Here is a 23284-nt window from a genome sequence, read left to right as displayed (position 1 = left end):
ACCATCCTGTTTTGTTCTGGTATAACTTCAGTTTAGCTTAAGTTACTAAAACATGCATTGTTTTGCACTATGTTTTTAGCTTAAACAAGTCACCCCCAAACTGCGGCCCTCCAGATGTTTTGGCCTACAACTCCCATGATCCCTAGCTAACAGGACCAGTGTTTGGGGAAGATGGGAATTGTAGTCCAAAACATCTGGAGGGCCGAAGTTTGGGGATGCCTGGCTTAAACTGTCAAATTTGTTTCCTCATTAATATTGCGATTTCTTCAATGCCTTAAACTTATGAGTAATATTGCGATTTCTTCTGGTTGTTTCTAATATGCGTTATTATTATTATTATTATTATTATTAGCCAATTGATATGTTGTGATCCACTCTGGGCGCAGTTTTATTGCAAGTTAGCCATATAAATAAACAGATGTGCCAAACCAGTCACAGTGACCCCCAGAGGACCATGAGGGTTATGAAGGCCAGAGGGTTGATCAAGAATCTGAGGGGAATCAGGGTGTGGTACAGCAAGGCATAGGAAATTATAATCCAGGCATGTCAAACCTGCGGCCCTCCAGATGTTTTGGCCTACAACTCCCTTGATCCCTAGCTAGCAGGACCAGTGGTTGGGGAAGATGGGAATTGTAGTCCAAAACATCTGGAGGGCCGCGGGTTTGACATGCCTGTTATAATCTCACAGGGCCTGTGGCCATTGCAGAGTCTTTAGGCATTCATTGTCATCACTCATAATTGATGCAAAATGAAAAGAGGTTTGTATCTAAGAAGATATTGCTGGGTATCAATTGTCAAAATTGAATATTTAAGGATCAGATGCCAGCTTTAGCTTTTGCAGTCAAATGTTCCTTTGTGTTCAGATCTGGCCTCAGCACAATAATGTAGCACTTGGGTATGAAGATGCAGCCCAGAAGCCCAGCACTGGAGGCTAAGATAGAGAAGATCTGCACAGCTACCATGTATTTTCCTTTGGTGCTCAGATAAGTGGGCACAAAGGAGACCCAAACACTGCAGAAGACCAGCATGCTGAAGGTGATCAGCTTGGCCTCATTGAAGGCCCCAGGCAGCTTCCTTGCCAGGAAAGCCACCGTGAAGCAGATGGCAGCCAGGAAGCCCATGTAGCTGAGGGAACCATAAAACATAGCAACAGACCCTTCATTGCACTGCAGGGTGATCTCTCCAGCCTGGGAATGCTTGTCGGAGTCTGGGAATGGGGGAGAGATCCCCAGCCAAATGATGCAAATGACCATTTGGACACTGGAACAGGAAATGACAATGGAGTTGGCCAGACTCTTCCCCAGCCATCTCCTCATCGTGTTCCCTGGCTTTGTGGCCAGGAAGGCCAGCACCACCGTGATGGTTTTAGCCAACACAGAGGAGACAGCAACCGAGAATATAATGCTAAAGGCTGCTTGTTGGAGAAGGCAGGTCACTTTCCCTGGCCGGCCGATGAAAAGGAAGGAGGACAAAAATGAAAGCAAGAGGGAGACGAGGAGGATATAGGAGAGGTCCCGGTTGTTGGCTTTGACTGTGGGAGTTTTCTTGTATTTAACGAAGATTCCTAAAATGAAGCTTGTGGTTAATGACAAGAAGAGGGCAAAGGAAACCAGAAGGATCCCCAAAGATTCTTCATAGGCCAGGAAGGTGATAATCTTGGGAATACATTGATCTTGGTCCTTGTTTGGATGGTGATCTTCTGGGCAATTAGTGCAATGGTCTGCATCTGAGGAGGAGGAAAAGTGTTTTCATCTCCATCACTTATATCTGTAACTCTCTGTGTCGTGCTGCATTTTGAGAGAAGATGATAATGTGGAGGAGGTAACAAAATCAGAATACAGTCGTACCTCCATTTACGACCACAATTCGTTCCAGGGAGCCAGTCGCTCCCCGAGCAGGTTGTAAACGGAGAGGCGCTTCTGCGCGTGCGTGAAGCACCGATAGAGCGCTTCTGCACATGCGCATGCTGCGCAGACTACTTCTGCGCATCCACACGCCACGGAACCCAGATGTAAACACTTCCAGGTCCGCGGTGGTCGCAAACTGATTGGTCAGAAACTGCAGCGGTCGCAATCCAAGGTATGACTGTATGCAACAAAGGAGGAAAATGTCAATTGATTTATTTAACCTTTACATGTGTATCCAAAAGAGACTGATGTGACACACAAGGCACTTTTCAATTTTTGTTTCCGAAATAACCTTGTGATGTAGGTAACATTGACAGGCAAAGACCTCCCCACAGAGGTGCATCTGGGGTCTTCATTGTACAGTTTTTGCTGTGCATGGAAGACACACCTGTTTACCTGGACTTTTGGATAATTGCTTTCAACTATTTTAGATATAATTGTTATATCCTAGGTAAAGTAAAGGTAAAGGGACCCCTGATCATTAGGTCCAGTCGTGACCGACTCTGGGGTTGCGGCGCTCATCTCGCATTATTAGCCGAGGGAGCCGGTTGGGTACAAATAATAAAGTATCATCACCATCATCATCATCATCAGTGGTTTAGACCACAGTGTCACCCTCATCACCCCGCCCTTGGAATCACCCACCTTCCTGAGTGGAGATTGTCCCTTCCGCACATGGCACACAAGAGTAGCAGCAAACTGGCTCTCCTTCTTGAACCACCTTGGCATATCCAGGGTGGCAGCTTTTGGTACACCTGGAGCGAGGCACAGTCTAATAACCAAGACAAGGTGTATCAAGCAGAAAGTGTTAGGAGCACCTGCACCTATGGAATTATTTCACAGAGTTTGCAAAGCATCCAGCAGGATCCCTAGTCCCCCTGACCCCGTCCATTTATTTCTGGGGAAGCACTTTTTTTTAAGAAAAGGGTATGGCAGGGGAAACCGTTTGGTGTGTTTGTTTCTTTGTCTCAATATTGTTATCTCTACCTTCTGTACAGAGGACTAAATATGACAAAAACAAATCCAGAATACTGTAACAGCGATAAGAAAATAGTGACAACAAACCACACTGATGCAATGCAGGAATTGTACATGCAATATCCTGAAGACAATAACGTTAAAAATGACTCCTGGATTATTATGTTTTAAAAGGTGCTTTGAGAACTGGCAATTTGGAGTCTGAAATGTGGATTTGCTAAATTTAAGGATTTGAGCCACCTGCCATGTTCCTAACTGCTGTGTGCAAAGTCCTGGGGATACAATTTGGGGTGTTAGAGAAAAGTGGGCTACTCTGTTCCCTGGGAGAAAGAAAGAGATAAATGCTGGTTTCCCTCCCCAAGTGAAGAGAGGGGAACCTGGCTAGGAAATGCTGCTTATCTTGTTTCAGGATCCCAGGGCTCCAGTATTTCCTTGAGCACCCCAGATTCCCCTCTGGTCTGTCTGGCAGCATTTACTGTGTTCTTAAGACATAGTTGGCCCACCTTACAAGGCTGTTGTGCAGCAGTTGCACTATGAAGAGTGTAATCCGTCTCTCCTAGCCTCATCCTTCTGTTATATCCTCATACCTTGTTAAACTGCTTGGGCCACTCAATGGCTTCTGGGTCAATGGCGAACTTTATGCCAGTAGAAGTCACTCTCTCCAGACTCCCAATTTTCACTCGAACACAGGACCCGTTAGGGAACATCACCCAATTATCAATATCAAAGTCGGCTGGCAGCTCCCCATTCTCATCCAAACATAGTCTGCCCATGGAAGTATTTGAACACTGGATTTCTCTTAGGAAAGGGTGAAGCTGGAATGACAGGGGGAACATCAGCCTCAAGAAAGCAATGTGGGAGACTGTGACGAGAAGATCTGTGTGCCCGCTCAGTCTGCATTCCAGGTGCTTAACTGTTGATGGGCAGCTTAAACACCCAGCGGACTGGGATATGAGATTTCACCCCCTTACCTTCCAAGTCCCGGACTGCAGAATCCGGGACCGGCAGCCGTGTGACACCGGATGTTGCGTTGACATAACTTCCGGTGTCGCTTTGTCCTTCTATGGGCACCAAAAATGGCCGCTGCCAACATGCGTAGATGTGACTTTTGAAGCCGGCAGCGGCCATTTTTTGTGCCCATAGAAGGGCAAATCAGAAAGGAAAAAAATGGCCACCGGCAGGAGAAAATAACAGATAAAAACGGGAGACGAAGGGATACGGGGGACCACCGGGAAAAGGTAAGTAAAAACGGGGGTTTCCCGGGGAAAAACGGGGTACTTGGCAGCTATGCACCCCTGATTAAGAAACCTGTATCTAACTCCATGTAGACTTGCTAAGATGTATAAGACCGAATCAGATAAGTGTTGGAGATGTAATGAGACTGGGGGTATGTTCTGTCATATGTGGTGGACCTGTAAAAGGGTAAAAGAGTATTGGGAAATAATTCATAATTAACTGGAAAAAAATGTTTAAAAGTACTTTTCTTAAATAAAAAAAAACCCACCAGAGTCCTTTTTGTTGGGGATAACTCAGGTGGAAATTCCCAGGTGTCAAAAAAGGTTATTTATGTATGCCACTATTGCGGACCGTGTTTTGTTAGCCCCCAAATGGAAAATGAGCGAGGTCTCAACTAAAGAAGACTGGCAACTTAAGTTGACAGAATATGCGCAGCTTGCAGAATTAACATATAGAATAAGAGAACAAGAAGAAACTTTAAAAAAGATTGGAAAATGTTCATTGAATATATGGAGGAAAATTGTGTATACAGTATTGGAAAACGTGGGCTGCATTAAGATAAATTCAGCAGTGTAAATAATTTTTGATGGATGTAATAATGGAATACCAAATGGTTTAGTTTATATAAAATATGCAGGGATTTATGTTGTGCAAAATGAACTTTGGAAAGAGAGGAGGGGAAGTCATTGATATTTTAAGGTTGTTTAAGTGGATTTTCTAAAATGTAAAACAGAAATTTAATAAAAATCATTATTAAAAAAGAAAAGAAATCTGTATCCCTCTAATGCAGGCATAGGCAAACTCTGGCCCTCCAGATGTTGGGACTACAATTCCCGTCATCCCTGACCACTGCTCCTGTTAGCTAGGGATGATGGGAATTGTAGTCCCAAACATCTGGAGGGCCGGAGTTTGCCTATGCCTGCTCTAATGGCACCAGAGAAGAACTACAGGATATGGAAGTGTCATCTGACATAAGCGTAGCTGCCAAGAACCTGATGGAGAAATCTGGGATCGGCAGCTGTGCGACACCGGAAGTTGTGTAGATGCAACGTCTGGTGTTGCTTTGCCCATCTATGGGCACCAGAAAATGGCCGGAGCCGGTGCTGGAAGTCGCGTCTACGCATGTCCGGAAGTGTGTAAACGCAACTTCCAGTGTCAGCGCCGGCTATTTTCATTGCCCCTAGACCCTAGATGGGCAAAGTGACACCGGATGTTTCGTCTACACACTTCCGGACATGCGTAGATGTGACTTCCTGCGCCAGCGCCGGCCATATTCTGGTGCCCATAGATGGGTAAAGCGGCACCAGAAAAATGGCCGCCAACAGGAACAAAAATAAGGGAAATTAACGGGAGAGGAGCTGGAACGGGAGACCTCCGGGAAACGGTAAGTAAAAACGGGGGTTTCCCGGGAAATATGGGGTACTTGGCTGCTATGCATAAGCAAAGCGAGCCAAAATGTTCACCTTAACCAGAACCCTTACAAATTGGATTTCCCTCAGAAACGGGCAAGGAAAAATCTCACTTCTAAATTTGATTCCATCATTGGGACAATTGATAGCTTGGAGGGTGGAGGGGGAGAGGTAGAAGGAAATACCTGCCATTGCCACAACCTTTGATGTTCCAATGTGTCTCCTCCTCCATTCACCATTAACATCCACCTGGATCTGGATGAATATGCTGCATTTAAGGCCTGAGCCACAGCTTGAATATTGAGGTAAGCGCTGTAGCTGTCTTGAGACAGGGCTCTTTGGAGCTCCTCTTGGGGCAGAGCCTGCAGTTTCTCCTCCTCTGCACATCTTGCCCAGCCTCTCACGGACAGCACATGTTTTGAATACGAACAATGAAAAGCTTCCTCCCAGAATTGCTGAAGAAGATGGGAGCCTGGTATGGAGTAACTAGCACTTCTGCTGCTCCTTATCTTGGTTTTCATTACAAAGGATAAAGAACCATGAAAGTGCTGGAAGATATCAGGAGGATAAGACAAATTCAAGTCGGTGTCCTGAAAAGCTGTCGTGATCCAGACTTTTGGCCCAATTAGTTTCCCACGCGCTGCTTGAATTGCAATAATGATATTTGATCCCATTTGAGTGGCTATGTAGCAAACACATACACCGACTTCTCTCCAGGTGCCATATGGTTCATTTGGGATGAACATTTTAAATAGATCCTTTTCTGGAAATCTTTTTGACAAGGCAATGCAGATCCCACTGCTCGTCAGCAGAGGTGTCAAGGCACTCACAAATCTTCCTCCAGCATCAGTGTCTGGAGCAAGAAGGCCAATCCACGTCCACCCAAAATGCTGGAGCAACTTCACAATGCCCCGATATTGAGCTTCTTCTTTGGGGACCATCCGGTAGACAAATGGGGACTGGCTTTTATCCTCAAGAACCTGGGCCATGAAGGCAAAACTGATCTAGTGAGAAGAGGAAGAATGAGAATAATAGAATTATAGATTTGGAAGGGACCCTGGGGGTCATCAAGTCCAACCCCCTGCGATGCAGGAATCATAATAGAAATTGATAGCAATTTGCTTTGCTTCCAGGAACATATCCTTATTAATCCCTGAAGGGATTAATATCTAAGAAAATTTGTACTGGCTGCGACTAGGATAGCTCAATAAATGAGACTCTTAATCTCAGGGCCGTGGGTTCGAGCTCCACGTTGGGCAAAAGATCCCTGCATTATAGGGGGTTGGGCTAAATTAGCTTTGTAGTACATTCCACCTCTCCAGTTTTCTCATTTTTAATGCCCTCTCTTGACTTCTCTGGAAAGAAAGGTGTCAAAAAAGTGGAATTTTATGCAGTTGGCATTCTCCTCGGTCCCTCCATACCTGTGGGATTTTGTAGATGCCTAACATGGATGAAATCTGCTTTGAGATTGCAGAATTTTCCCCTTCAAGAACAGCCAGCAGGTTATTCTGTTTTCCACAGTTATAGTTCGGAATATTGCTTTCCACACCTGCAAGCAGATCTATCGTGGCATCAGAAGTTATCCTTTCATCTAAATGGCTCTCATAGAGGTTGTAACCCAGGGTGATATTGGGTAAGATCCTGGGATCGCTGTTGATCTCCTGGATGGTGAACAAGAAGGACAAGATTCGCCAGTACCTGCTGGCAGACAAACTGCAATAAATCAATCAATTTTGAAGCGTTAAACTGCTATTCACCATTTAACAAAAACAAACATATTTGATCTGCAAATAATACGTTTGTACGTACGCACGCATTTTATTTCTTGAATTTACATCCCACATTTTTCTCCAAAGATCTCTGCATTCTCCAGTAATAATTGGGGGATATGTGCTCCATTGCAGGAGCTTAGAAGTGCACATTGTCTTCAAAGAACAAATCTGAGTAAAAATAAAGCCCCCAACTCAAAGTTTGTGAAAGACTGGGAAGTTGCAGCAAATGCTACTAGCATGGTTTGCGCTGTTTCAGAGAGTCTGCATAGATCCCCCAACTCTTTTTCAAAAGGCAACATAGGGGGCAAGACTCTTTGGAAAAGATCCTGATGTTGGGAAAGATTGAGGGCACTAGGAGAAGGGGGCGACAGAGGACGAGATGGTTGGACAGTGTTCTCGAAGCTGCGAACATGAGTTTGACCAAACTGCGGGAGGCAGTGGAAGACAGGAGTGCCTGGCGTGCTATGGTCATGAAGAGTCGGACATGACTAAACGACTAAACAACAACAACAAGTTGGGGACTAAGAAACAGGGTGTCTCCCTGGTCATTAGAAACCAAACACATTAACCAGTCTTTAGTTCTGAATGAAACCTGGTGGGTCGAAGGGGTGTGTGAGAAAAAGCTGAATAATTATTTTTTACGTTATTGTGTACGTTTCCGAGCACAATTCAAAGTGTTGGTGCTGACCTTTAAAGCCCTAAATGGCCTCGGTCCAGTATACCTGAAGGAGGGCCTTCTTGGTGGTGGTGCCTGCCCTGTGGAACGCCCTCCCAACAGATGTCAAAGAGGAAAACAACTACCAGACTTTCAGAAGACATCTGAAGGCAGCCCTGTTCAGGGAGGCTTTTAATGTTTAATAGATTACTGTGTTTTATTTTTCTGTTGGAAGCCACCCAGAGTGGCTGGGGAAACCCAGCCAGATGGGCGGGGTATAAATAATATATTATTATTATTATTATTATTATTATTATTATTATTATTATTATTATTATTATATTTTGGACATCCAACTCTCCTAATGAGGAAGTCTCCTGGTCTGTTTTCTGATATATATTTGTTTTTAAGCCTATTTCCCCTCCTCTTCAGCAAAAACAAAAACAAAAAACCGCCACCCAGAGTATTTTAATTCTTTTAAGACATTCTGTCATCAGGCTCATAGCTCATAATTCAAAAACATGACGCAAAAGGAAAAAGGCTGGGGGTGGAGAAGGGAAGCTAAGAAGAATTTTCACATGATCCACTGCAGGTCTGCTGTTGCACTCCTGGCAGATTATTGTAATTAAGTGGTAGATACAGTGTCAAAATAAAACAAACAAAAAATAAATAAATAGAAACTTTGCACTTTGGAAATTGCCTGAATTTTGTGCCATCCGCACCTATCCACTCCACTTGGGATAATGTTATGCATCCTTTCGATCCCTGATCATTCGCATTATGGTGTCACCAGAAGGGAAGCTGAAAATGGAATGGATGGGTAGGAATCTATTGCTAGACTCCAACTCCCATCAGCCCCAGCCAGCAAGGGATCATGGGAACTTTAATTCAACAGCGTCTGGAGGGTCACGGGATCTGGAGCCTTGAATAGGGGCTATTTCCCTGGTTTTAAAAGCAGCCGTTGGAGACATGGTGGAGAAATGCAACATTCGCCTGCATAGAATTACTTACCCCTTAGTCCTGGTTAAGGGAGTCTGGGAAAAATTGTATGGATGTTTCCCGTAAAAATATTTTGGAGATACAATCCCACTAATGAGGAAGTTTCCAAGCCGGTAGTAACTGAGTGCTTCATGCTGGTCCCTGATCAGATTCAAGGGGCATTTTGCTTTCAGGTTCCCATAGACTCCATGGGGCATCATTAGCAGCAGAAGCAGCAACAACAGAAGCAGCAGGGATCTCATTCTGGCCCTGCCTTCTACCTCTCTCATATCAGTGGCTCCTTTCCCCTCCAGTGAAAGCAGATCAGAAGAAGCAAGCAGCTCTTCCAAGACCATAGCTGCAGTGTCTTTACTGATTTGGGTGTTGTTCTGCTGTGACTTCAGAATAATGGAACACCATGCATGCCTATCCTCTGCCCCCTCCTCTTTCCTGCTGCAAATCTTCATTCAGTCTGTCTCTGACACAGGCAATAGGCTCTGCACCAACTTTGTTTTCCAAGGCACAGTGCAGTTAATAACATTGCTATTAATACTGTTGTTGATTCTGATGCCCAGGTCACCTCCAAAAAATATCTCCCTAGCTCTTACAAGAATAAATCACTATGATTTTGTTAATTATAAGTTGGAGAAGTTTCGCATCAACAACTTCCCGGAGTCTTATATGGCTTAAGGGGCAGGTGTAGAGCCGGAGAAAAGCATGTTTGTGATATCCATCTCCAAAATTTTGATATGAGTCAAGGAAAGGGGGTAGGGAAAGTTTGACCTGAATTTTGCTCACAAGTACCTAGGGAGAGCCCTGCAGCCAGATCAGACCAAAGGACCATCGTGTCCAGGATCAGACAACTCTGGGAAGCTCAAAAGCAGGGCAGGAGGGGGCTCGGTGTTCAACAGTATGTGGATGATACCCAGCTCTACCTCTCTTTTAAATCAGAACCAGTGAAGGCGGTGAATGTCCTTTGTGAGTGTCTGGAGGTGGTTGGCGGATGGATGGCAGATTGAGGTTCAATCCTGACAAGACAGAAGTACTATTTGGGGAGAGGGGACAGGGGGGAGACAGGTGTGGGGGACTCTCTGGTCCTGAATGGGGTAACTGTGCCCCTGAAGTACCAGGTGCGTAGCCTGGGAGTCATTTTGGACTCACAGCTGTCCATGGAGGCGCAGGTCAATTCTGTGTCCAGGGCAGCTGTCTATCAGCTCCATCTCGCACGCAGGCTGAGACCCTACCTGCCCGCGGACTGTCTCGCCAGAGTGGTGCATGATCTGGTTATCTCCCTCTTGGACTGCTACAATGCGCTCTATATGGGGCTACCTTTGACAGTGACCTGGAAACTACAACTAATGTGGCAGCTAGACCGGTGACTGGGAGTGGCCGCCGGGACCATATAACACTGGTCCTGAAGGATCTCCATTAGCTCCCAGTATGTTTCTGAGCACAATTCAATGTGTTGGTGCTGACCTTTAAAGCCCTAAATAGCCTCCGCCCAGTATACCTGAAGGAGCATCTCCACTCCCATCATTCAGTCTGGACACTGAGGTCCAGCAAAGTAAATCCTAATTTAAATGAATCTAGAAAATCAGTTTCCTGTGAGAGTGCCTGGATCTGGTCTGCAACCACCCGCTCAATAACCTTCCCCAATTACCAATATCAAAGTCAGCTAACCAATGCCTAAACTGTCAAAGTTGTGACAATTGCTATGAGGTGGCCGGGCTGGTGCAAAGATCAGCTGCCACCCCTGTCTCCATGCTTGGGCAACTCCAGGACATGGGCAGAAAATAGCAGCGTATCAATGCATGAAGTCCATCTCCCATGCACAGTTCCAAAGGAAAGAAATACTCACTCATGCAGCAGAATTCTTCAGCAATAGTTTACTGAGGTTTAAAAGTGTACAGGACTTACTGGATTCCCAGTAAGGTACAAATACCTTCGACTTCAAAGAGCACATCCAGTTACAGAAGCAAAAAATAGACAGGAAAACAGAAAGTAAGAAAGACTGAAGATAAACTGCCCAGCAGGCAGGAGAATATATTACCCACCCCGAGCAATGACCTTCAGTCTCACATGACTATTTAGATCAGGGGCCAATTAGCCAACTGGGAAATTCCAACCTGGCCCTGAATGCAGCAACAGACTATGCTCCTAGTGACCCAAAGCTTCTGGACACCCGTGAAGAACATGAAAGCTTCCCTGTTAGAAAAGTGTGTACTTTGTTAAGGGTACTGGGAACTGTAGCTCTGTGGCGGGTAAGCTACAGTTCCCAGTATTCATCAGGGGGGGTCACATGCTGTGTCTCAAACGTTTGATATGTATGCAGCCCACCGGCCCATCCAGCTAAGTATTTTCCCCTCTAACTGGCAGGATCTCAGGAGGAAAGCGGCTCTTTCCTGGTCCTGCTTCTTCATGCTTTAAACTGGAGATCTTGGGCATAGAACATGGGAGGAACTAGCTCTGCCTCTCATATACATCCCTCCCCCTCTGGAGACAAAACTGGTTCTGTTTCAGATTCTGCTGTAAGCAGAATCTGTCCCTATAGAATCTATGATTCTATCATTCTTTAGTTTTTATTGTCAGGTGTTCCTTTGTGTTCAGATCAGGCCTCAGGACAATAATGTAGCATTTGGGAATGAAGATGCAGCCCAGAAGCCCAGCACTAGAAGCCAAGATAGAGAAGACTTGAACGGCTACCATGTACTTCCCCTTGGTGCTCAGGTAGGTGGGCACAAAGGACACCCAAACACTGCAGAAGATCAGCATGCTGAAGGTGATCGGCTTGGTTTCATTGAAGGCCCCAGGCAGCTTCCTGGCCAGGAAAGCCACCATGAAGCAGATGGCAGCTAGGAAGCCCATGTAACCGAGGGCAGCATAAAACATAGCAACAGACCCTTCATTGCACTGCAGGGTGATCTCTCCAGCCTGGGAATGCTTGTCAGAGTCTGGGAATGGGGGAGAGATTCCCAGCCAAATGATGCAAATGACCATTTGGACACTGGAACAGGAAATGACAATGGAGTTGGATAGACTCTTCCCCAGCCATCTCCTCACCCTGTTCCCTGGCTTTGTGGCCAGGAAGGCCAGCACCACCATGATGGTTTTTGACAACAAAGAAGAGACAGCAACCGAGAAGATGGTGCTGAAGGCTGTTTGTCGAAGGAGGCAGGTGACTTTCGTGGGACGGCCAATGAAGAGGAAGGAGGACCAAAAGCACAGCAGGAGGGAGACAAGGAGGATATAGGAGAGGTCCCTGTTGTTGGCTTTGACTATGGGAGTTTCCTTGTATTTAATGAAGATTCCTAACACGAAGCTTGTGGTTAAGGACAGGAAGAGGGCCAAGAAAGCCAGGAGGATCCCCAAATATTTTTTATACGATAGGAAGGTGATAATCTTGGGAATGCAGAGATCTTGGTCCTTGTTTGAGTATTGTTCTTCTGGACATTTGGTGCAGCGCTCTGCATCTGAGAAGGAGAAAAAGAATGGTTTTGGCTTTGCTTACAGACACATTCTATTACCGTACATGTCGAGAAATGCACTCATATGGGAGATATCAGAAAATAAGGATGTATTGTAAGAAAGGGAAGCTTTTTTTGGTGCACTTCATTATCTAATGTTGTCACTGCGATCTTGTTATATTGATAAAGCTGAGAGTTAGAGACTTCCCCACAGAAGTGTGTGCTGTGTTCATGGTAAATGTTTTGTTCTGTGTTGGCACACCTCTCTACCTTGAACTTTAACCTTTTATTTCGTGGGAAGCAATAAAAAGTACAGGAAAAATAATTCCTTCTCTCGAGGTCCCTTCCGACTCTACAGTGCTTGAAGGACCTGGGCGTGTTTAGCCTGGAAAAGAAGAGACTGAGAGGAGAGATGAGAGCCATCTTCAAATATCTTAAGGGCTGTCACATGGAAGAGGGGGCAAGCTTGTTTTCTCCTGTTCCAGAGGATAGGAATGGAACCAATGGCTTCAGGTTACAAGGAAGGAGATTCCGGTAAACATCAGGAAAAACTTTCTGACAGTAAGAGCTGCTCGGCAGTGGAACAGACTCCCATAAGAGGTGGTGGACTCTCCTTCCTTGGAGGTTTCTAAGTAGAGGTTGGATGGCCATCTTCCAGGGATGCTTTAGCTGAGGTTCCTGCATTGCAGGGGGTTGGACGAGATTGTTAGTGCATCTACTATTGTGTTCCTTTGTTTGTCAAAGTGGAGTTTCCACAGAAAAGTCTTCCTGCATCATCACAGCGTCAGCAGCAGTCCACCTGTCCAGCCTTCTCTTGGTGAATTCTCATTACAGGAATCAACACCTTACCCATTCGGTTCCTTTCTTAATGTCTTTATTATTTACAAACTCTACACTGGTCAGCATAAAGAAAAACAAATAAAGAAACAAAACAGAATATTTTCTCTCCTCAGTCATCCAAATTACTCGCATACTGAACACTTATTAATACGCCAAAATAGATGGCTCTTGGGGTCCCTTCCAACTCTAAGATTCTATTATTTTAATATGTATACCGCCTTTCTGTATTGCTATACACAAGAAGGTTTACAAGCTAAAGAAACAACAAAATAGACAGCAAAGATCACAAACGTAATATACAAAAAACATCATAATAAAAACATAACTTTTGAATAAACATATCAAATAAAGCAATATTAAAAATATTTAATGATACTCAGACATAGTACACAGTAAAATTTAATATCAGCAAATAAAGACAGTTTACACTTATCACGTACAATAAAAATTAGTAATCTATAAACAATAAAAATAACGGCAAGTCACAAGGAATAAAATACTACAAAACATACAAACCCTGTAAAAGGATCAAATTGAGAACTTATGAAATTATTGTTTTTAATATCCATTAACTTCTCTCTTCGCAGCTGCTTTGGCTGTTCTCAAAGTTGTGGTCTGGGATATCCAATAACCTCTTGCTGAAATCCCATAATTTTCAATTGTTCCGGTTTATTTTTATCCTCTTTTACTGGCACTCTAGCCCCTCCAGATAGCAATGGTGGGTAATACCAGAGAAGCATTGCTGACCAAACTAAAGCAGAATAAAACCCCTACTTATGCATTTTATTATGTCAATAATATGCTGCAGAATGCATCCAAAACAAAATTCCCAACTAGAGGGTCCTCAGTCTACATCTTTTCATTTAGCTGAACTGGAGGAAAATTGTTAGATGGATAAATTGCTTTGTCATATTTCACCTTTAATGTGTGATCTCTTCTTATAATAGTTTTATATTTCTTCCATGTAATACTCAGAGTAGCCCTATTGTAATATTTCATCTACAATGTAATGTAATGTAATGTAATGTAATGTAATGTAATGTAATGTTTGCATTTTTAAAATTGTGCATCATGCTTTCTCTCTTTTAAATGGATATTTGCGATTTCCACTATTTCTTGTTTATTTAAAAAAAACATTTTTAATTCACTTTTGTGAGGGTGGTTCTGGTTCTCTGATCCTAGAAGGCATGGTATAAAATAGCCAAAGCTATGCCTTGTGGGCAGGGCAGGCTGAGCCCAATTTGCTTCCTACGAGTCATTTCTTTCAAATGACTTCCTGGAAGGTGAATAAAAATGCAGAAATCAAGAAAGGATCTGCATCCAAATATGTCTTTAGAATCTTCACAGAAAGTGTCTGGCTAATATGTTGCCCTATTCATATTCTCCCCACAAATTCCATCTCCCGTGGCGTCACCCACCTTCCTGTGTAGATATGGTCCCTTCCACACACACAATGCAAGCGTAGCAGCAAACCGGCTCTCCTTCTTGAACCACCTTGGCATATCCCGGGCGACAGCTTTTGGTACACCTGGAGTGAGGCACAGTCTAGCCATAAAGAAAAGACGGCACATTAAAGGGGAAGTGTCAGCAATATGTGTGCCCATGGAACTCACTCATAGAGTCTGGAAAGAACCCAGCAGGGTCTCCAGTCCCACAAGCAAGCACCCTTGATGTCAGGGGTGCCAACTTGAACAAAATATTGTGGAGACCAAGGTAAGCCGTGCCCCACATAAATAATCGATCACATGATGCAGTGTACACGCACAATTTGAATGGGAATGCCCATCAACTTTGTTGAAGACCGGCCCCCTCAAATATTTTATTGTGGGCCCAAATTCCCAACAGCTCCTAGAAGGTGGCTTCTATGCTTGACGCAGAATGGAAGCCTCCCTGCTGTGCTTGCTTTTTTCTCAGAAAAAGTAAAATAAATAGGTCTTTGAACAACTGGACCGAGGCACGGTCTGATAAAAAAACAAATGGTATGTTCGGGGCAAGTATTTGTGCCAGGAGTATTTGTGTCTATGGAGCTGATTCATAGAGTTTTGAAACAACCCAGCAGGTTCTCTAGGCAAAAGATACAGAAACAAAACAAAACAAAAAATCCAAGAACAGCAGCAATAAAACACTCTGATGAAGAGCAGTATTTAAACATAAAGTATGATCACATCTCAGTGGTGGCGTCCACCCTGTGGAATGCCCTCCCATCAGATGTCAAGGAAATAAACAACTATCTGACTTTTAGAAGACATATGAAAGCAGTCCTGTTTAGGGAAATTTCTAATGTTTGATATTCTATTATGTTTAATATTCTGTTGGAAGCTGCCAAGAGTGGCTGAGGAAATCCAGCCAGATGGGCGGGGTATGAATAATAAAATATTATAATATTATTATTATTATATTATGCAGGGGTTACATTCCAGGGAAGGAATAGTATGTGCAAAAATGCATATACTTGAATAAGCCCCTTGGAACGCCTCCTGACCATCCGTCTCCCCCCCCCCCATCATTCTGCCCGGACACTGAGATCCAGCACCGAGGGCCTTCTGGCGGTTCCCTCACTGTGAGAAGCCAAGTTACAGGGAACCAGGCAGAGGGCCTTCTCGGTAGTGGCGCCCGCCCTGTGGAACGCCCTCCCATCAGATGTCAAAGGGAATAACAACTACCAGACTTTTAGAAGACATCTGAAGGCGGGACATCTGTTTAGGGAAGCTTTTAATGTTTAATAGATTATTGTATTTTAATCTGTTGGAAGCCGCTCAGAGTGGCTGGGGAAGCCCAGCCAGATGGGTGGGGTATAAATTATTATTATTATTATTATTATTATTATTATTATTATTATTATTACTCCCCAAGCAATGCAGGGAGCTTCTAAGCTCTCTGTTTTGCTCACTAGGCTCCAGGATGCTCTTGCATGGGCTCTGCAATGTTCTCATGAAATCTCTCAGGACCGGGCTGGATTAACCATTAAGCAAAATAAGCACATGCTTAGGGCATCACGGGAAGGCGGGCACCACAGAATTTTTCTGTTGCCAGATTTACCATGGACCATAATGGGCAGCTCAATCAAGTTCCACAAAAAAGGCTCCCACAATAAATGAAAAAAATACATACATGCATACATGTGTGTGTGTATGCACATGAAGTGCAGTATATATATTTAATAGTTTAGTTGCTTAATTAATTATAATGAAGGCATCAGCCAAACCTCCAAAAGATTATACTTGAAATCCTCTTGGAAATATTCAGCAGATTGCTAGATCTTAACACATATCATGTGGAATAAAGGGTCTCTTACCTTGTTAAACTGCTTGGGCCACACAATAGCTTCTGGGTTAATGGCGAGCTTGAAGTCAGTGGATGCCTCTGTCTCTATACTCCCAATTTTCACTCTAACACAAGACTCATTTGGAAGCAACACCCAGTTCTCAATATCAAACATGATTGGCAGCTCCCAATTCTCACCCAAATACAGTCTGCCCATGGAAGTATTCAACAACCGGGTTTCTCTTAAGAAAGGGTGAAGCTGGAACGACAAGGAAAACACCAACATTTCAAAGCATTTTGGATATCTCATCCCAGCTCCTTTTGAGCTCTGAAGTCCTTGCATGGCACCACTTGGTCTCATTGGAGTATGCAGAGGACTGAAAACCAGAACTTAGAAAACATTTCAGATGCCTCAGCCCTGCTCCCTTGGAACTCTAAACTCCTGTCGTGCCACAACGTTTCCTACTGAGAAGACTAAACAGACACCCCACAGGTGGAGGGACACCTGCTTTTAACTTAGAATCATAGAGTTGGAAGAGACCACAAGGGACGTCCACTCCAACACCCTGCCAAGCAGGAAACACCACCAAAGCATTCCTGACAGATGCCTGTCAAGCCTTCACTTAAATACCTCCCAAGAAGGAGACTCTACCACACTCCTTGGCAGCAAATTCCACTGCCGAACAGCTCTTGCTGTCAGGAAGTTCTTCCTAATGTTTAGGTGGAATCTTCTTTCTTGTAGTTTGCAACCATTGCTCCGTGTCCACTTCTCTGGAGCATCCTTTTATATATTTGAACATGGCTATCCTGTCAACCCTTAACCTTCTCTTCTCCAGGCTAAACATACCCAGCTCCCTAAGCCATTCCTCATAAGGCATCGTTTCCAGGCCTTTGACCATTTTGGTTGTCCTCCTCTGGACACGTTCCAGCTTGTCGGTATCCTTCTTGAACTGTGGTGCCCAGAACTGGACACAGTATTCCAGGTGAGGTCTGACCAGAGCAGAATACAGTAGTACTATTACTTCCCTTGATCTAGATCCTATACTCCTATTGATGCAGCCCAGAATTGCATTGGCTTTTTTAGCTGCTGCATCGGACTGTTGACTCATGTCAAGTTTGTGGTCTACCAAGACTCCTAGATCCTTTTCACATGTATTGCTCTCAAGCCAGGTGTCACCCATCCTGTATTTGTGCCTTTCATTTTTTTTCCCCAAGTGTAGTACTTTACATTTCTCCCTGTTAAAATTCATCTTGTTTGCTTTGGCCCAGTTGTCTAATCTGTTAGGGTCATTTTGAAGTGTGATCCTGTCCTCTGAGGTATTAGCCACCCCTCCCAATTTGGTGTCGTCTGCAAACTTGATCAGGATGCCCTCAAGCCCATCATGCAAGTCGGGTATAAAGATGTTGAATAAGACTGGGCCCAAGACAGAACCCTGTGGCACCCCACTATTCACTTCTCTCCAGGATGAAGAGGAGCCATTGATGAGCACCCTTTGGAAGCCACTTGTTGTGGCTTCTTATGGTTTTATTTTATGAACTTATGTTTTTTATTGTGGTAGACCAATTTTGATACACAGACCATCTGGTATGCAGGCTGAGATCCTAACTGCCCACAAACTGTCTCTCCAGAGTGGTGCATGCTCTAGTTATCTCCCGCTTGGACTACTGCAATGCATTCTACATGGGGCTACCTTTGAAGGTGACCCAGAAACTACAACTAATCCAGAATGCGTCAGCTAGACTGGCGAATGGGAGTGGCTGCCGACACCACTTAACACTGTTGCTGAAAGACCTACATAGGCTCCCGGTATGTTTCCGAACACATTTCAAAGTGTTGGTGCTGACTTTTAAAACCCTAAGTGGCTTCAGCCCAGTATAACTGAAGGAGCGTCTCCAACCCCATCGTTCAGCCTTGACACTGAGGTCCAGTTCTGAGGGCCTTCTGGCAGTTCCCTCATCTCCAAGAAGTGAGGTTACAGGGAACCAGGCAGAGGGCCTTCTCACTAGTGGCGCCCGCCCTGTGGAACGCCCTCCTATCGGAGGTCAAGGAAATAAACACCTATTTGACTTTTAGAAGACATCTGAAGGCAGCCCTCATTAGGGAAGTTTTTAAATGTTTGATGTTTTATCACATTTTAAATATTCTGTTGGGAGCCACCCAGAGTGGCTGAGGAGGCCTGGCCAGATGGGCGGGGTATAAGTAATAAATTATTATTATTATTATTATTATTATTATTATTATTATTATTATTATTGACAATACAAACACCATGAATGCAGGGTTCTTCTGCATCTGCCAGCTGGAGCCTAACAAGAATTGCATCATAAGTGATGGGCTTCTTCAAGAGGAAGGGCTGGATCTAAATCTAAATCTAAATCTAAATAAATAAAAATATAACTTTTTCCTCACTGTTGCATTTGTGTCTAAATCGATGAGAATGATTGTTCCACAGTTGGTAGAAAGAACTGTGATTTCTAGAAAGGGAAAGGAAATACCTGCCATGGTTGCAGCCTTTGACATGCCAACAGGTCTCCTCCACCCGCCATCAACATCCCCTTTGATCTAGATGAACAGGCAACATTTAAAGCATGAGCCATGATTTGGACACTGAAATACGTTCTGTAGCTGTCTTGAGACATAACTCCCTGCAGCTCCTCTTCGGACGACACCTCCGGATTCTTCACATCTCTGCATCTTGTCCAACCTCTCACAGCGAGGACATGCTTAGAGTATGAACAACTAAATGCTTTTTGCCGAAGCAGATTAAGAGGATGGGACTCTGGTTTATAGCAGTCACATTTGCTCCTTATTTTGGTCTTCATCACAAAGGAGAATGAACCATGGATGTACTGCAAGGACTTGGGACCCAAAGACAAATTCATGTCAATGTCCTGAAAAGCTGTTGTGATCCATACTTTTGGCCCAATTTGTTTCTCAAGTTCTTGTTGTAGTCTCATGAGGAAACTCAGTGCCGTATGACTGTTTACATAGTAAAGGGATACATTGGTCTGCCTCCATAGGGTAACTGATTCACTTAGTCTGGACTGGTTCGGTTGACTCTTTTCTGCGATTCTTACTGAGAAGGCAACACAAATTCCATTGCTGAACATCAGAGATGTCAAGGCACTCAAGAACCTGTCTCCATTCTCATTGTCTGGAGCAAAGAGGCCGATCCACGTCCATCCAAAATGCTGGAGCAACTTGACAATCCCTGTGTACTGAACTTCTTCATTGGGGACCATACGGTAGACAAAAGGGACTTCGGTGTTCTCATCAAGAACCCCGGAGACAAAGCCATAACTGATCTGGAGTGGGGGAGGAAAAGTACAGTGTTTCATTTTCAGAGGAAAGGACAGGACTAGCCTGAAATATTTAATACCTAAAAAATATTTTCCTGGCTGGGGCTGATAGTTTTATTTTGAAACTTTGAGAGGCTGCAACCCTATCAAAGTCTCTGTGTTGAAGAATCATAGAATTGTAGAGTTGGAAGCCACCCTGAAGATCATCTTGTCCAACCCCCTGCAATGCAGCTGTCCCATACGGGGATCAAGTCTGCAACCTTGACGCTGGCAGCAACACACTCTAACCAACTGAGCTCTCTAGCTTAACATAGCTCAGGATTTTCTCCCTCTTTGATGCCTCTTTTTGACTCAGCTGACAATAAAGCAAATTTATTTTGCTGCTGAACCTCTTTTCTGTCCCTCCATGCCCTACCCTTCATACCTGTGGGATTTTGTAGATGCCTGACATGGATGAAATCACTTTGGAGATGATGGAATTGGCTCCTTCAAGAACAGCCAAGTGATTATTCCATTTTCCACAGCGATAGTTTGGAATATTGCTTCCCCCACCTGCAAGCAGGTCTAGCAAAGCATCGGAAGTGATCCTTGCATTGTAATAGTTCTCATAGAGGCTGTAGCCTAGGGTGATGTTGGGTAAGAGTCTGGGATTCCTGTTGATCTCTTGGATGGTGAACAAGAAGGACAAGATGTGCCAGTAGAACCTAAATGGCACTCTGTAAGAAATCCATCAATGAAAAAGTGCCAAACCATTCACCACTTAATGAAAATAAATAGTATTTGATTCCCTTAATCATGGTGTGCATTAGGGCTGCCATGCGGACATAGCAGGAATAAGGCAGTTGGAAACAGTGTCCGGGCCAAAATTGCTGAAATTTCCTTTAAAATAGGTCAAAAAATTCTCTCTCCCCCCCCCCAAAGGCTCCATAACTTTGCGGAGAAAAGCTCAACAATCCTGACCACTAGGTCCAGTCATGACCGACTCTGGTGTTCACTTTATTGGCCGAGGGAGCCGGCGTACAGCTTCCAGGTCATGTGGCCAGCATGACAAAGCCGCTTCTGGTGAACCAGAGCAGCACACGGAAACGCCGTTTACCTTCCTGCCGGAGCGGTACCTATTTGTCTACTTGCACTTTGACGTGCTTTCGAACTGCTAGGTTGGCAGGAGCTGGGACCGAGCAACCAACCAGTCTTTCAGTGAAACAAACCATCAGAAGCATGGGTTATTTTATCTTCAGTCTCTCCTGTGCAAGTGAAACCAGCAGTGAGGGGGAAATATTAGGAATGTTGATTGCTGCTGGGGGGGTGCAGAGAAAAAGTCCCTGGAGCCAAATTAATTCCTCAGAAGCACTGAACTTGGCTAAGTTTGCAATTCCCTGTCTTATTCTACATCAAGGGAGGCTTCTTCTGTAATTCCAGGTGGAGATAATGTCCACTTAAAACTAGTATTTCATCCAGAAGGATAGTTTCCTTGCCATTCATTTTTTTCCCCTGTGGGAGAAATGGCCTTTGACACTAATACTGCTGATATCTTCCGGGATGTTATTTCCGACAGGGGAAGGGATGGAATCAAATGCCCTCCCAAATATCAGCACAAAAGACTTTTGCTTTGTCTGTTTAAACATGTATTTTATTGGTTTTCAACAGTAACACCATAAACTTAACATGAACAGCAAACACAACCCACGAAGCATATATTATTGGAAGTAACATGAAGGTACATACCGTGTTTCTCATATTATAAGACATGTCTTATATTTATTTTTTCCTCAAAAAAACACACTATGGCTTATTTTCAAGGGATGTCTTATTTTTTTCCTCCTCCTCCTGCTGCGGCCGGCATTGCTGCTGCACCTATCACTATGTCTTATTTTCGGGGTATGGCTTATATTCCTTGAATGCTTAAAAATCCTGCTATGGCTTATTTTATGGGTATGTCTTAAAATATGAGAAACAGGGTACGTAATAGGCTCACTGCTTAATTCGTCTTCTGCATAGAGATACATGTGTTAAAGGGGGTTGCAATAACTGTGCTGGCTTATTAATGTGATCTGTAAAGGACAACCATGTGCTTAAAAATTTGGCTTTCTTTGCCTGTCCATTAAAAATTCTGATGCACAGGGTCAAGCATTCCAGGAACACAAAGTAGGGTTTTCTCCTGTGCCTTACTCATCTCACGCCTGCAGGTGTGATCATTCAATGCATCATTTTGATGCCTGGTTTGTTCATACTGTTGTGTCATATTCTTCAACAGGCAATACAGCGTGAAAATAGAGCATGTCTGGGAACATGCAACCCACTGTCTGCTGCAAAACTCCAGTTCCCTTCAGCCCCTGCCAGCATGGCCAATTATCGGGGATGATGGGAGCTGTAGTCCCACAACATCTGGAAGACCGCAAAGTCCTCACCCGTAAAATGGAGACTATTTCCCTAGTAAACAGGAGCCATTGGGGTGCAATAGAAAAACATGACGTCCTTCTGCAGAGGATTACTTACTCGTCCTCAAACTTGGTTGATGGGGGCTGGGAAAAGATGTATGGACTTTGTAGACCAAACAGATTTGGAGATATTATCCCGCTAATGAGGAAGTCGCCAGGCTGGAAATAATTCTGTGCTTTGTATCCTTCCCGGATTGGATTCAGGGGGCATTTTGCCTTCAGGATTCTACAGGTTTCGTGCAAAATTAGCAGCCTCAGCATCTGGGATCTCATTCTGACACTTGACTCCTACACCTCTCATGCGAGTGCTCCTCTCTTCCCCCATAGCCAGCTAAGTCAAGAGAAGCCAAAAACTCTTATTTAACCAATATGGGTGGTGGTGCAGCTATAGCTTCAGAACCATTAAACCTCACAGAGATGTATCCCACCCTTCTTACTCCCGCTCTCAATCTTGGCTAAATCTGTCTCTGACACAGGAGATCTTCTGTGCACCAACTTTTCCCCAAGGCACAAGGCAGCAGATAACCACATGCGGCCCTTGCTGCTGATGTTCATGCAAGCTATCTTGGGCTTTGGCAAGAATAAATCACAATGATTTTGATAATTATAAGGGGAAGGAAGATCATCTCTGCGACAACCTGAAGTCTCTGTGTGGCTTGAGGGGCAGGAGCTGAGTTGGTGGGGAATCAAAGTCGCTGCTCCAAAGTTTGACATGGGTCCTGCAGCTGGTTCAGTTCAAAGCTTAATCTAACCCAGTATCCTGTGGCACCCAGTGGCCAATCAGACATTTCTGGGATCCATCCAAACTAATGGCAATAGAGTTGATCCCAGCAAATGGCATTCAGAGATACTGTATGCAGCCTCTGATCCTGGCAGTCATGTGATTGCCTTTTAAAGCTGTCTCTTATAATTATACATCGGAACCTCAGGCAGGGGATAATCGCTTTTAAAAGGCTGTGAAAGACTGTGAAATAAGAACAATAAGATAATATTACTGAGAACAAGTGGGTGAAAGTGAGGAGAGGAGAGGATTTCCTCCCCCC

At 44.2% G+C, this 23284-nt stretch overlaps 2 protein-coding genes across 2 annotated transcripts; both read right to left on the bottom strand.

Moving 5' to 3' along the window:
- Positions 1-707: 707 nt before the first annotated feature.
- Positions 708-9207, bottom strand: LOC118080261 (vomeronasal type-2 receptor 26-like). Its single transcript, XM_088663748.1, has 6 exons — positions 8969-9207; positions 6952-7243; positions 5716-6534; positions 3473-3700; positions 2553-2679; positions 708-1726 (listed from the first exon to the last, which is right to left on the bottom strand). The coding sequence occupies exons 1-6, from the start codon at positions 9196-9198 to the stop codon at positions 816-818; spliced, it is 2607 nt and encodes an 868-aa protein (XP_088519874.1). The 5' UTR covers positions 9199-9207; the 3' UTR covers positions 708-815.
- Positions 9208-11500: 2293 nt separating this feature from the next.
- On the bottom strand, positions 11501-22514 carry LOC118080262 (vomeronasal type-2 receptor 26-like). Its single transcript, XM_060270899.2, has 6 exons — positions 22300-22514; positions 20228-20519; positions 19000-19809; positions 16535-16762; positions 14658-14784; positions 11501-12405 (listed from the first exon to the last, which is right to left on the bottom strand). Exons 1-6 carry the CDS (start codon positions 22512-22514, stop codon positions 11501-11503), a joined length of 2577 nt encoding a protein of 858 aa, XP_060126882.2.
- Positions 22515-23284: the final 770 nt, after the last annotated feature.

This window comes from Zootoca vivipara, chromosome 2 (assembly GCF_965207765.1).
Source record: "Zootoca vivipara chromosome 2, rZooViv2.hap1.1, whole genome shotgun sequence".
NCBI lineage: Eukaryota > Metazoa > Chordata > Lepidosauria > Squamata > Lacertidae > Zootoca > Zootoca vivipara.
The sequence above is the reverse complement of the archived record's forward strand: the minus strand, read 5'-3'. Positions and strand labels throughout refer to the sequence as shown.

What these genes read in the sequence shown, in the direction of transcription:
- LOC118080261 (XM_088663748.1), bottom strand. Translation starts at nt 9,198, where the DNA reads ATGAGATCCCTGCTGCTTCTGTTGTTGCTGCTTCTGCTGCTAATGATG. An exon ending in CCCTTAACCAGGACTAAGGG is followed by an intron (nt 7,244 to 8,968) that starts GTAAGTAATTCT and finishes GATTTATTGCAG; the next exon opens with TTTGTCTGCCAGCAGGTACT. An exon ending in AAAGGTTGTGGCAATGGCAG is followed by an intron (nt 3,701 to 5,715) that starts GTATTTCCTTCT and finishes CTGTCATTCCAG; the next exon opens with CTTCACCCTTTCCTAAGAGA.
- LOC118080262 (XM_060270899.2), bottom strand. Translation starts at nt 22,514, where the DNA reads ATGAGATCCCAGATGCTGAGGCTGCTAATTTTGCACGAAACCTGTAGA. An exon ending in AAAGGCTGCAACCATGGCAG is followed by an intron (nt 16,763 to 18,999) that starts GTATTTCCTTTC and finishes TTGTCGTTCCAG; the next exon opens with CTTCACCCTTTCTTAAGAGA. An exon ending in GGCCCAAGCAGTTTAACAAG is followed by an intron (nt 14,785 to 16,534) that starts GTAAGAGACCCT and finishes CTTTATGGCTAG; the next exon opens with ACTGTGCCTCACTCCAGGTG.